Source organism: Mesoplodon mirus (assembly GCF_964341445.2).
Source record: "Mesoplodon mirus genome assembly, chromosome: 4".
Classification (NCBI taxonomy): domain Eukaryota; kingdom Metazoa; phylum Chordata; class Mammalia; order Artiodactyla; family Ziphiidae; genus Mesoplodon; species Mesoplodon mirus.
In genome coordinates, this window is record NC_138979.1 from 159,237,141 (window position 1) to 159,251,277 (window position 14,137).

Consider the following 14,137-nt stretch of genomic DNA (forward strand, 5'->3'; position numbering starts at 1 on the left):
GGTTGGATACAGAAAATACCCGGTGCTGGCTGCGGTTCCCACCGCTAGAGGAGACGTAGCCTCGGAGCTCCCGGGGTCCGAACTCAGCCTCCGGCCCCGCCCCGGCCCTGCCCCCAAGCGCGCCCGGCCCCGCCCCAAACGCGCCAAGCCCAATCAAGCCTGCAGCCGACTCGCTGCATCATCGCCAGGCCCGGGCGGAGCCGAGCTCCCAATTCCCGCCCCCTCCCTAAGATCCGCCCCATTGGCGTAGACAGTCAGAAAACGCGTCCAATGAGAAGGAAGGGGCGGCCGCCATGGCCCTATCCGCTGCGACAACGCGAGAACGGACACAACTAACTGGCAGATTCTAGAACTCGGTCTTTCCGCGTCCTTCTACGCTTCGCTCCCACTCTTGCCGACCCTGCGCCCGAAGGAGAGCCGGAAAGGCCCCTCTGATCAAGTAAGTCTACGCTGACTGAAGTACTGTTGGCGTCGGTCCAGGGACGGCTGCTGCTACCCCGACAGAGCTCGGGGTGGGATGGGGGTCGGGGGAAGGCCCGAGAAAGGGGCGGGGAGGAGCCGAGCACGTGGAACGCCGGCACGACCCTGGCGTGGGTGGCTGGGTGGGCCGGCGAGCTCCGGCTGTGAGGAATCGGTGGGCGGGTGGAGCTCCTGCGTCTTGTCGGATCTGCCGCCGTAAAGACGGGGGGAGGGGGACCCCGAGTGTCGCCGCCCCGTGTCCGCCCTGAAGGAGCGCTTTTCTAAATCCTGATGTGAAGTTGCCACCCAACACCTGCCAGTGGCTGGACTGCGGGCCCTTCGTGGCGGCTTACCTGCAAGTTCAGGTTGAGGTTGATTTTTTTCAGACAGGTCAGCATAACAGCTAATGCAAGCGACTCCTGAGTCCTTAGGCACTGCCAACTGCTTTACAGGCATTAACTAAGCTTTCCATACACCAGCCCAGTGAGGTAGGTGGTAGTGTAATACCTCCGTCAGACGCAGAAGAGCCCTAGTGAGGTTGTCGCTTACCCGAGGTAACTCGCGAACTAGTAAAGTGACGGAGCCGTGGGATGAACCCAAGCTTCCCGAGGTAACCTCCACACCGAGTTACGGTAGCGACAAAGCCACGCCTTCCACGCTAGCGCTCGCCGTGTCCAGGAACCTCGTCGACTCCCCAGTTGTCTTTATTAACCATGACACCCCGTCCCCCTGGACGGGCGTGGTGTAGTCCACAGACCTTGGCAGACGCAGAAACAGCCCAAAGGAAAGAAGACTGAGGCCACAGCTTCCTGGAGGAAACAAAAGTCCAAAGCCCCACACTCCAATTTTAAATAACGGTGGAGATTGTAGTTTGAGGTGGTGTCCTGGGGCCGGACCAGCAGGGGTGGAATGCCGTTTCCCCCACGCAGTGTGTCTTTCTGGGCACCATGCTTGGCCCTCTAAGCTTCCGTTTCCTCATCTGTGAGATAGAGTTTTAAGTAAACGCCGACGCGGGGTGGCCACGGCAAGCCCCCTGTGGAGGCCATTTTGCGTAGGACTTTTCAAACCAGTGGCGTTAGCGTTTTCCACGCTGCAGTCCAGTAGCCTCTATAATCCCCATGAACCTGTCGCTGTATATTTAGGATGTGCCTCACTCACAAATGGTATAGTACTGCTGTAGTAGAAAACCTTTTTTTGTTTGGGGGGATATAATTCACGTACCATAAAATTCTCTGTTTTACAGTGTACGGTTTGGCAGGTTTTGTAGAATATTCGCAAGGTCGTGCGACCATCTTATTCCAGAACATTTTCATCACCCCAAAAATAAGCACTGTGGCCCCGGCGCGGCCTAGGCCGAGGCACTGTTACGCTACAGGCCCGGGGCCGCGGGCCACGTGCTCTGCAGGCTGTTGAGGCGGCTGCTCGGGTGCGAGCAGTGGAGCCTCCGCTCCGTGCTGAATTTCGGCTGTGGGCCGCAGCCGAGACCGGGCCCACCTCTCACAGAGGCCGGGAGGGAGGCTGCCCGCCCCCCCACAAGCCTGAGGCCCCCAGGCCGGGCCTTTTCTGGGTCGGAATTTGGCAGGCAGGCCCAGGAGGGCGTCTTGGGGGAGGGGAAGGAAGCGGTACCCGGAAACTGGGCTGCTCAAACCCGGAGCAGTTTGGAGATCTGTGCCAAGTCTTCGGCGCGCCTGTGCAGAAAACTGCCCGGCTACGAGGGGGAGCTGACTCTCCTGCGAGGGTCTCCACAGAGACCCCAGATTTGAACAAGGTCCGGAAAAACCGCTGAGGAGTGTGCCGAACTTAAGGATTATCGGTATGCCACTGCAGTTGAGAGACTTGAGGCCGAAGGAACCATTGTAGAAACGAAACGGGATGACCTCACAGCGACATCAACATCAAGGAATGGAGAAGCTAAGCAGCTACCTGAAGTAGAAAGGACAAGTCAGCACACCCATCCGCTGGACCTGTTATTTCATGGCGAACCCACTTAAAGAGAGCTACCCTGGATGCTGTGCAAACAACGCTCATCTGGAGGAAACTGTTGGCAGTTTTTTTTTGCTTTTTTGTTTTTTGGGGTTTTTTTGCGGCACACGGGCCTCCCACTGTTGTAGCCTCTCCCGCTGCGGAGCACAGGCTCCGGACGCTCAGGCTCAGCGGCCATGGCTCACAGGCCCAGCCGCTCCGCGCCATGCGGGATCCTCCCGGACCGGGGCACGAACCCGTGTCCCCTGCATCGGCAGGTGGACTCTCAACCACCGCGCCACCAGGGAAGCCCCTGTTGGCAGTTTTGAAAAGTAGAAAGTAAAGGATATAAAGACTGTATTTTCAGAATTTATCACTACTGAAATGCTATTTCAGAGCAAAGCTTCAGAGGTGTACACTGGTGCCTATCAAAATATACAAAAGATTGATGAGAAGATTTGAGGTTTTCAGAAGCTCTAGGTATTCACCCGATTATCCATCTCGCTTGTATATTGTAAGAGCAAATTCAAAGTTGCCTTTTCAGAGATTTTTTTAGCTAAGTGTCTGCAACAGGACTGGTGTCCACCTGTGGATTAAGAGGGGATCAACAAGAAGAAGATGAATTAGACATTACAGAAGAAAATTAATTTTCCTCAGTACATGTCTCATTTCCATTTTTATCTTAATATGACTCAGAATTCAGGATTGCTGAATTGTAAAACTTTATTCTGGCTTGCTATGCTAAACATCAAAATGGAATGCTACTGAAAATAGGGGAGAAAAATGGAAGGATATTTATGCTGATCCAAAATGAAGGTTTTAAAAAATATTACACAGCCAGTCATTTCAACTTCCTACCTAGTGATATATGATCTTTTTGTATAACTCCCACACTTTTTTTTTTAAGATTATGGGTTTCAAAGTATTTCATATTAATGTACTGTACCTGGTTAGGAGTCCTATAGTAAAGTAGATATCAAAAACCAAAAGATCTACCAATTCCATTTAGCTTCTTTTATAGACTAACTCCGCAAAAGGATCCTATCTAGTCATTTTGATTAAATATAAATTCTATCCCATGAAGCTTTAAATAAAAAGACAAGTTTTCTTTTCTTGAAAAAACTTTTACTGAAACATGAAGTTTCATCATTTGGTCTGTAAATTTACCTTTCAACAAGTGTATAATCAGAATAAAGGAAACATGACACCAGTGTATCCATGTTTTACAAATGAACAAAGCATAAATTTTAGTTTAGAGTCGCTTTCACCTTGATTCTGGCTTTAAAACAAAACTGCTGTCATACTCAGAGAACAGACTTGTGGTTGCCAGGGGGGAGGGGCGGGGGGAGGTTGGGGTTAGCAGATGTAAGCTGTCATATAGAATGGATGGATAAACAACAAGATCCTACTGTATAGCACGGAGACGTATATTCAATATCCTATGATAAACCATAATTGAAAAGAATATTTAAAAAAGAATATGTATGTATAACTGAACCATTTTGCTGTATGGCAGAAATTAACACGTTATAAATTAACTATACTTCAATTAAAAATTTTTTTTAAACTGTTGTACTAAAGTATTATACATGGTACTACAGCCTTTGGAAAGCTAGTAATTTGGTGGAATGTTGCCTAGAAAAACATAAACTAGAACACATGGAACACCATAAATCATTTAAAATTCTATAAAAATTTTTCTAAGCTACCACCTAGATAAAAAAAGATATAACAGTTATTCTTGGAAACATAAAACAATTTAATCAGTCTTTATCAACTCATCTGGGGTAACTGGAAAAAGCAATTATTCATAACAGAAAAGTAGACTTTCGAGAAGCTATAAAAAAAGGACCTGAACCTTTATACTCCCTGTTCTGTACCCCCTCTTCCTTCAGCACCTGGAAAACCATTTCTCTTTTTCTCCCTCTCTGGATTTGCCTATTCTGGAGATTTCATATACATCAAATAAATAATACAGTGTGTGGCCTTTTGTGTCCCACTTCTTTCATTTAGTATAGTGTTTTCAAGGTTCATCCACATTGTAGCATGCCTCAGTACTACATTCTTTTTATGGCTGAATAACATTCTGTTGTATGGATGTGCTATATTTTGTTTATTGAGTCATCAGTTGACGGAAACTTGGATTGTTTACACTTTGGGGCAATTATGAATAATGCTGCTATGAACATTACTGTCCAGATTTTTATATGGCCATATGTTTTCATTTCTGCTGGATTTTGCTAGGTCATATGGTAACTCTATGTCGAACATTTTGAGGAACTGCCAAACTGTTTTCCAAAGTGACTGCAGCGTTTGCATTCCCACCAGCAGTGTATGAGAGTTCCAATTTCTCCACATTCTCACCAATACTTGTTATTTGTGTTAGTTTGTTTTTTATTATAACAATCCTGGTAGGTATAAAGTGGTATCTTATTGTGGTTTTTATTTTCATCTACATATTGACTAATGGTGAGCATCTTTTCGTGTTCTAAGTGGCCATTTGTATATCTTTGAAGAAATGTCTTCAGATTTTTTTCCTGATTTTTTTAATTGAGTTATTTTTTTCTTGTTGAGTTTATATATTCTAGATACTAGATCCTTATCAAATATACGTTTTAAAAATATTTTCTCCCATTCTGTGGGTTGTCCTTTCACTTTCTTTTTTTTTTTTTTTGAAGTGAATGGTGGTGTTTCTTTTTCTAATTTATTTTATTTTTGGCTGCATTGGGTCTTTGTGGCTGCGCATGGGCTTTTCTCTAGTTGTGGCGAGCGGGGCCTGCTCTTCGTTGCAGTGCACAGGCTTCTCATTGCTGTGGCTTCTCTTGTTGCAGAGCACAGGCTCTAGGTGCGCAGTCTCAGTAGTTGTGCCTCGCGGGCTTAGTTGCTCCATGGCATGTGGGATCTTCCCGGACCAGGGCTCAAACCTGTGTCCCCTGCATTGGCAGGCGGATTCTTAACCACTGCGCCACCAGGGAAGCCCCCTTTTCACTTTCTTGATAGTGTGTTTGCACAAAAGTTTTTACTTTTGATGAAGTCTACTTAATCTCTTTTTTCTTGTGCTTTGGGTGTCATATTTAAGAAACCATTGCTTATTGAAAGTTCATGATGATTTATACCTTTGTTTTCTTATAAAAGTCTTACAGTTTTAGAACTTGGATCCATGAGTTAATTTTTATATATGATGTGAAGTAGGGATCGGATTCATTCTTTTGCAGGTGAGTGTCCAGGTGTCCGAGCAGTTGAAAAGATTATTCTTTCCCCCACTGAATGGTCTTGGTCAGAAATCAATTGGCATAGATATATGGGTTTATTTCTGGACTCTCAGTTCTACTCCATTGATCTATGTTACTATCCTTGTGCCAGTACCAGTGTCTTGATTACTGTAGCATTGAAATTGGAAAGTGTGAGTCCTCCAACTTTGCTTTTTTTCCAAGATTGTTTTCACTCTTCTGTGTCCCTTGCATTTCCATATGAATTTCAGGATCAGCTTGTCGATTTCTCCAAAGATGGCAGTTGGAATTTTGATAGTGGTTGTGTTAAATCTGTACATCAATTTGTAGACCATGTTAAGTCTTCCAATCCATGACATGGATGTCTTCCCATTTATGTAGGTCCTCTTTAATTTCTTTTAACAATGTCTTATACTTTCAGTGTACGAGTTATGCACTTATTTAAGTTCATTCCTAAATACTTTATTCTTTTTGATGCTAATGTAATGTAATGCTATTGTATGGTTTTGTATTAATTTCATTTTTAGATTATTCATTGCTAGTGTATAGAAATACAGTTGATTTTTTTATACATTTATTTATTTATTTATTTATTTATCTTTGGCTTCATTGGGTCTTCGTTGCTGCGCGTGGGATTTCTCTAGTTGTGGCGAACGTGGGCTACTCTTCATTGCAGTGCGCAGGCTTCTCATTGTGGTGGCTTCTCGTTGTGGAGCACAGGCTCTAGGCTCACGGGCTTCAGTAGCTGTGCCACGCGGGCTCAGTAGTTGTGGAGCACAGGCTCTAAGCTCACGGGCTTCAGTAGCTGTGCCACGCGGGCTCAGTAGTTGTGGTTCACGGGCTCTAGAGCGCAGCTCAGTAGTTATGACACCTGGGCTTAGTTGCTGTGCAGCATGTGGGATCTTCCCAGATCAGGGCTCAAACCCGTGTCCCCTGCATTGTTAGGCGGGTTCTTAACCACTGTGCCACCAGGGAAGCCCTGATTTTTATATATTAATCTTGTATCCTGCAGCCTTGCTTAAATCATTTATTAGCTCCAGTAGTTTTTGTGTATGTGTGTGTGTGTGTGGATTCTTTAGGATTTTCTGTATGTATAACATCATGTCATCTGCCAATAGAAATAGTTTTACTTCTTCCTTTCCTGTTTGCATGCCTTTTATTTATTTTTCTTGCCTAATTGCCCCTGGCTAGAACTTCCAGTACAATGTTGAATGGAAATGCTAAGAACAGACATCCTTGTCTTGTTCCTAACCTTAGGAGAAAAGCCTGCAGTCTTTCACTATTATGATGTTAGCTGTGGGGTAGATGCCCTTTATCAAGTTGTGGAAGTTACATCTGTGCCTAGTTTTTGTCATGACAGGGTATTGGATTTTGTCTGGTGTTTTTTCTGCATCTCTTGAGAAAACCACGTGGAGGTTTTTCCCCTCATTTATTCTGTTAATATGGTGTACGGCATTGATTGGTTTTTGTATTTTGAACTTGGGGTAAATCCTACTTGGTCATGGTGTATTATCCTTTTTATATGCATCTAGATTTGGTTTGCTAGGATTTGGTTGAGGATCTGTGGCTGTGTCCATAAGGTAGGTTGATCTATAGTTTTCTTGTCTTGTGATACCTCTGTCTGGTTTTGGCAACAGAGGACTACTAGCTTTATAAAGTGAGTTGGAAAATTTTAGTAAATATCTTGCATATAATTCTTACAACCTTTTGGATTATTTTCTTCAGATCTATTCCCAGAAGAAGGCATGTACATTTAAATTACTTGATAAGTATTGCTCAATCATTTTCCAAAAAGTTAAATCATGTTTGTTTATTTGTTTGAGATTAACATTGTCTTTCTAGAATAATGGTCTCTTAGAAATTATTATTCTTTATCCTTCAAGTACTTGAAAGCTTGTGTAAAAGGCAAAGCCAAGCTCAGCCTTCCACAACACATTTAATGTCTGTGCCTGGCAGAGTGGCTCCAGAGGAGCTGGGATTCAGCATTTCACCCAGAAAATAATTGAGCGCTTCCTGTTTAGAGCAGGGTTTCTTAACCTCAGCACTATTGGGGGCTGGATAATTTGTTGTAAGGGGTTGTCCTGTATTGTAGGATGGTTAGCAGCATCCCTGGCTTCTACCCACTAAATGCCATAGCAGCCCGCCCCTCCTGCCGCCAAGTTGTGACAAACAAAAATGTCCCTGGACATTGCCAAATGTCCCCTGGTGGGTGGAATTGCCCTTGGTTGAGAAACACCAATCTAAAAACTGATTGTGCTGACTTCATATTACTGTCCAATAAAATTGTCTCTAATTTTGAATTTTAATCTTTGCTATATTATATATATTTGGCTTTGGAGCCACATTTGTCTCACTCTGTTACCATGTGCTGGTAACTTTCAAATCTATATCTTTAGCCTCATTTTCCCTCTGAATTCCCAGATCCCTGTGTACAAACATCTTGAGATTGGTTTGTTCAAAATCAGACTTACTGTCTTCATTCCCCAAACTGCTCCTCCTCCTTGTCTCTCAGGTCAGAACACTACCATTTATCAGGTTTCAGCTGCTCTCTCTCCACCTCTCGCATGAAATTCACCTCCTAAATCTTTCTAAATTCGGAGTTCTCTATCCCAAGTATCACTTCCATGTTGGTGGGTTCATGTAACCTGAGTTGCTGCAGCAGTCCTTAACTTCCAACTTATTCCCTCCACCGCTGCCTTTCTAAACTGCAGGCCTAGTCATGTTACTCAGCGAACTTACCGAGCACCCAGAGACCTCAGCATCTGACCCTGCCTGCCTCTCTAGCCTAATCTCCCAGCCCCTGTACTTTAGGCTGTGGCCATATCAAACTGCTTGCAGGCCCCTCACTCTGCCAACCTTGCCTGATGGACTGGGTTCAAACTCACTCTCCCCTCTGGCTCTTCCATTCAGAGCCATCGCTCCCTTCTCTCCCGCTGCAGTGCCTGCGCCTGTGCTTGTGTGAGGGGGTGGTTTAGAAATACTGCCTTTGGCCAACACCAGCACTCACCACTTATTTCGTTCTTTAGCACGTCCTTCTGGTGGTGCAGTGCTCTGCCGCGGACAGTGGTGCAAGTGGGCCAGTGGCCCCGCCTCCTGATGGGTGATCTGACGCCTCTGACTCGCCGTTACCTATGCTTTTCCACTATTCATGCATCATTTCATAACTAAAGCAAACTGGAATCATGTACGGGATGTGCAATCTAAATAAGTTTTCATCTTTTGTTTGTAGAGTTGGTTGGTAATAATGATAATCTTATGTCAGCATGGCTTATTTTTCTTACCGGTTTTCTTATCACCATCCATACATATTTCCCTTACTGTGCATAGTGCCTTTAGCCTGTAACATAACTCATTAATAAATACAACTTTATTCTTTGTCTGAGGCTTAAGATAATTGATCCAAAGGGAAACCTCTGCATGTGGTATTCAGGAGCCATTAAAGTGGTTGCTGAGGAAAATGAATAAAATTATTATATTTTTGGAGGGGGGTGGGGCAGTGGTAGAATTTCAGAGAAAGGAAATACAGATAGGTGAAAGAGCATACTAGGAACTAGGGAGAGATCATGAACTCGCTTTGGAACATGGTCTGTGAAAGTAGACAGGAGGCAGCCTTTTTATAAGAACTTGATGCTGGGTTAGAGATGAAACAGTGTTTGCAGGTGAGATTGTATTAAGTATAAAATGAAGAGGATCTAGGACAGAACGTTGTTAAACACAGAGTGGGTGACCCAAGAGAAACTAGAGAAGGATGAACTTGACAAGTACGAGGAGAAGCAAGAGAAAGATATTCCAGAAACCTAGGGAAGAGTGAAGCTTTGTGGTGTCATGTGTTGTAGGAATAAGGGCTAAAAAGAGACCACTAACTTTGGCAAGTAGGTGATCATTAACCTCAGCAAGAGCATTTTAGCAGAACGGTGAGGATGGAGGAGGCCTGACTACAGTGAGTTGAAGAATGATTGGAAAATAAAGAAGCGGAGTGTGTACATATAGACCATGCTTCCAGAACATTTCTGTTCCTTTTGGATTGGAAGTGGAGCACATACAAATGAAAAACCTGAGCGTGTTTATAAGCTGAGATAAGGAGAAGGGGAGACTGATTAAACATATATGAACACAGATGTCTGCAGAGTTTGAGAAGGAAATGAGATCAACAGCCAGGAGGGATGGGTTTGCCTGGAAAAGGCACAGGGACACCTGTTTCTCCAAGACAAAAAGGAAGATGATAAGAATTAGTAAAGGCAGGCATTTGTGGAGGGGATGAAAAAGAAGTTGGGGGTATTCGTACTGGTAACGTCTCTCTTCTGGATGAGGTAGGGAGCTATGCTGTCTACTAAGTGTGACTAGGAGCAAGTGGGAAGGGATTTTAGGAGAGTGATAACACCCTGGATTGTCGGGAGTGAATCAGACTAGGAATAAATAAAACTAGGTCAATTTATAATGTCCCAGCAGAGGAAGAAAGTGAGACATTTGTGATGACTCCAAGTCCGCATGGCTATATTGATGAGCTTTAGTAGTGCTTATTCATTCTGGCACAGGACTAGAGAGTGGCTGGTTAAACTAATCCAGGTTGTGGAGTCTGCTTCCCACTGACTCTGAAGCAGGCAAATCAAGGACTTCGTGACAGAATTCACGAAATGTTTGGTTAAGTACTATACTCACTAAAGATCTCTTCCTTTGTATCGAATAGCCCCAACTCACAATCATAGGTTGACACAGAAGTCGTTGGGTAAATACTGAATTCTGGAGTGTAGGTCCAGACTTCTGGTGCTCTGTTTGATGCTAACAGGCACTTCCTACTCAAAAGTAGAAGTTGGAAAATAAAAGCAAATAGATTTTCTAATCTATTCTTTGGTTACATTCAGCCCTAGAAATTTTTTTCTAATTTTGTTAACGGCATTTGAATAGACTTTTAAAGTGTATTCGGTAAGATGTCACAGTGTCTCCACTGAGTGGGGAAAGGATCACCAGGTGTTGGGAAAGTATGAAACTCGCAGCAGCTGGTCTGTGTACTACAGTTGTCTCTTTAAGAATTCCTAATGTGATTCCCAGTGTTAAAACTTGTGATGATTTGATGATTAAGTGATAAATTCAGGCCATACAAGATAAGACCTGAAAAAGCCAGTCAAAATAGTTATGGCAACATCAGTGTCTTTAAGACATCATTCCTTATTTCAACCAATGCATGTGCACATCCTTCCCTTTAACAGCTAGTGTACTTCAGGAAACTAAAACACTCTCTAAAGCACATTGAGAAGACACATGCCACTGGCCCCATTTAATTTGTTCACAATTTTTCCTGCTTGATACTGAAACCGAGGAAGAGACAGTGTTCACGATTAACTATTCTTTATGAATAGGGATGTGTGTGGATCGAAAGAAAAATTATTATATGCTCTGGAGTTAATCTGGTAAGGAAAAGAAGACTAGCTTAGGAGGGTTCTCATGCCAGGCTCAAACTGTTGTCGGAAAGTAATTGTGAGAGTCTGTCAACACGTCACACAGTGACCTGGGGAATGGAGGTTGGCAGGTTGTCGGGCCAGGTATCAGCTGTGAGGTAAGAGGACTGCAGCCAGAGAGATGGCTACAGACACGTTGGGTTTTATTTGTGTGTCCACCTGGTGGCAGTCCTACAGGTAAGGCTTGGTGGCGACTTTAATGATAACCCAGGTTGGGCCATCCTTTTGCCTAGTTCTGAGCATGAAGGAACTATCAAGAAGCAAACAGAAGAAAAAGGTGTGCGCACGTGCATTTGTATGTAATTTTCTTTCTTTTTCTCTTTTAGCAGCTGAAATGCATAAGAGCAGGGGGCAGAGTAGAAGACATGGGAGAAGGAACCACCGACACAACCCTTGGTTCAGACAGCATGGTTCTAATGAGAGGCAAGTGCTGTTGCCCAGTGTCTTCCTAGCGTTGCAGCACCCTCACACGCACATGACTCCCTGGGGGTCTCAGCAAAATGCAGGCTCTGAGGTCCGGCCGACTAGAGTCTGTGCTTCTCACATGCTCCCAAGGGGGTGTCTGCTGGGGGCCAGCCTGCCTGCCACACTTTGAGTAGTGAGGAGGTGGCCACACTTGTCTTTCTTTTCAGTGTGACCGTGACTTCTGGCTGGAGCCTTAGCCACAGGCTTAGAAGTAAACATTATCTGATACAACTGGGGAGCCCTTTCTCCATTTTTTAGTCTTTTTTCTTCTGTTTTTTCAGCCTATGAACATAGCTTTCTGGAAACCTAATTTCATTAATTCAGCCTAAGTCCTAAGTAAGGCTATATAATATATAATACGATATAGTATTTAATAAACACAAAAAGGTATGAAGAATAATACAATGAATATTAGGTACCTACCACCCAGCTTGAAAAATAAAACAGTGTATACTTAGGTGAAATCCCCATAATAAATATTTTCCACACTCTACTTATTTTTCTGCATAAATGAAATACAGTCTAATCTCAGAACATGATTCACCCCACCCCACCCCAGGAGAGGGTACCTCTTCACAGTTCAGGGCTGCTGACATGACTCCTGGCCATAGGAAGTCTTTGCACAGCCCTCTCCTCACCAAAGGAGACCCGTATGCCAATTTCAAAAGTCTTTCACACTCCAGATCTCCTTTTAAAATGGACAGATTTCTAGCTATAGGGTCAGAAGATGTTGAATGCCAGTATGCTTCTCTAGAACAGATTAACTCAAACAGAAAAAAAAAAAAAAAGCATCAGAATGTTGTGGAAGAAACAAGGGCTTTGGAATTAGGAAGTCTGGGTTTGACGCTTTACTTTTTCCTGTGTGAAATTGGTCAAGCTATTTAATCACCCTGAGTCACTCTTCTTGTACCACACTTCTCTTGTGACGTTTGTGATAATGTATGTAAAGCCCCATCAGGCTGCCTGTCTCTGAGTAGGCCCTGTGTATGTGGTGGACCTCATTTGGTGCAGAATAATAGGGACTCTGAGCCAAAGTCCCCAGCATGACCCATACTGTAGAAAGATCAGGACAGGTACCCAACGTTTGTATGTTTTATGAGGAGAACCATGGATACTCTTTGGGCCCCAGGCCTTCCCTCAAGAGTGCATCGTGCAGCAAACTGTGATCTGTGCAGGAAGAGTCTTGATTCAGCTTGGCAGAGTCGCGTGGAAGCCGGCTGGACGGCCACCTTCCGGGCTCCCTGTGGACAGAATGGGGCAGCAGCCCTTGGGCAAGAGGTGTAGACGTTTGTTGTAACACTTAATCCTTCCTCCTGCCGATCACAGGTGAGCTTCCTCAGGAAGCTCTGGGCCGTAAAAAGGGAAAATAATTTTTTCTGAAACTGTGCACAGTTAGTATTTATAGACAAAAGAGAGAGTTCTTTGATTCCTTTAACCTAGTTTTGCAGTTTGTATTCCTTTTGGCGTTATAGGGGGCAGGGGAAGTTCTTAATTTTAAAGTGGATTTTACCAGAATTCTAAAATTAGGTCTTTTGTTCTTTCATTATATCCTTCAGCCTATAATTGCCACAGAAGCCGCTTGTAGCTTTGCAAAATGAGTATTTAAACCATGGCTCTATCCCGGTATTGCTGAGCAAATCACCTCTCTGCCCTGAACCCCAGTTTCTCCATCTGCAGGGTTGAGTAGCCAAGTAAAATTTAAACTTTTGTACTGCTGAATCCAATAAAAAATGAAATTCACCTGGCCTTGTAACTGCTGTTGAGCTGACAAATGAGCCCAACTGGTAAAATTCTTACTGGCCAAGATTTCTGTTCTCATCTTCATCTGGAAAATTCCAAAAGACCTCACAAAATGCTCAAATGAAGAGATACAAAAGAGGAACTACTGTGACCTGCATCCTCTTAAGGATGAGAAACCAAAAACCGTGCCCTAACTTTGGTGTATTTGCAGTAGGTAAACTGCTTCCAAGAAAAAGAGGGGTCAGTGCTCCCCAAGTAATCGAGGGTTGGGGTGAAGGCTGTGGAACTGCAGGACCCCAGAGTCAAGGAATGACTGGGACTCGTTGGCTGCAAGTTAACCCTGACTGTGTGTCAACAGGAATAATACAGGGGTACAGCAAAGCCCACAGGGTTCCAGCCACAGCGACGACGAGGCCCCGTCGACCTCCTCCAGCACAGCTGGCAGTTCTTCTGTGCCAGGTAAGGCAGCCTGCTGGACAGGGCTCCTCCAGCCCTGCCTGTGGGGAAAGATGGAACCTAGTTGTGCCTCGTCATCTAGTTACGTCTGTTCTGGCTGCCCTTCTCCTCAGTCCTGTGTGTCTTCACTTGTATGTGGGTACGCTCCATGTGTGTCGTCAGCCCATTCCTGGCTCGGAGGAAATTCTGGGAGCAAATTGAAACAAGAACCGTGATCCTGGGGCAAACAGCTCCCCACAGGACTGAACTGGGCCCGGGATGGTGACTGGCAGTGCTAGCCCGCCTCCTTCCCCTCAGGAAAGACCAGCAGCTGTGAGGGGTGGTAGGCAGGCCCCTGGGCTCCTCGCTGCGTGGCTCGGTTCACGGTGT

The 14,137-nt window shown here is 44.7% G+C and overlaps 1 protein-coding gene across 8 annotated transcripts in view; it reads left to right on the forward strand.

The window, feature by feature from the left end:
- Positions 1-344: 344 nt before the first annotated feature.
- The window catches only part of DCAF4 (DDB1 and CUL4 associated factor 4), a 40,550-nt gene continuing 26,757 nt past the window's right edge, over positions 345-14,137 (forward strand). For 7 of the 8 annotated variants that reach the window (XR_014293673.1, XR_014293674.1, XR_014293675.1 and 4 more), the window contains exons 1-3: positions 345-439; positions 11,434-11,530; positions 13,671-13,771. Coding sequence is in view for 1 of the 8 variants with exons in the window: in XM_082616989.1 (XP_082473115.1) it covers positions 11,442-11,530; positions 13,671-13,771 (190 nt within the window). In the remaining 7 variants the exon portion in view is untranslated. The remainder of the gene's footprint in view (positions 440-11,433; positions 11,531-13,670; positions 13,772-14,137) is intronic. The other variant, XR_014293678.1, reaches the window with a different exon arrangement.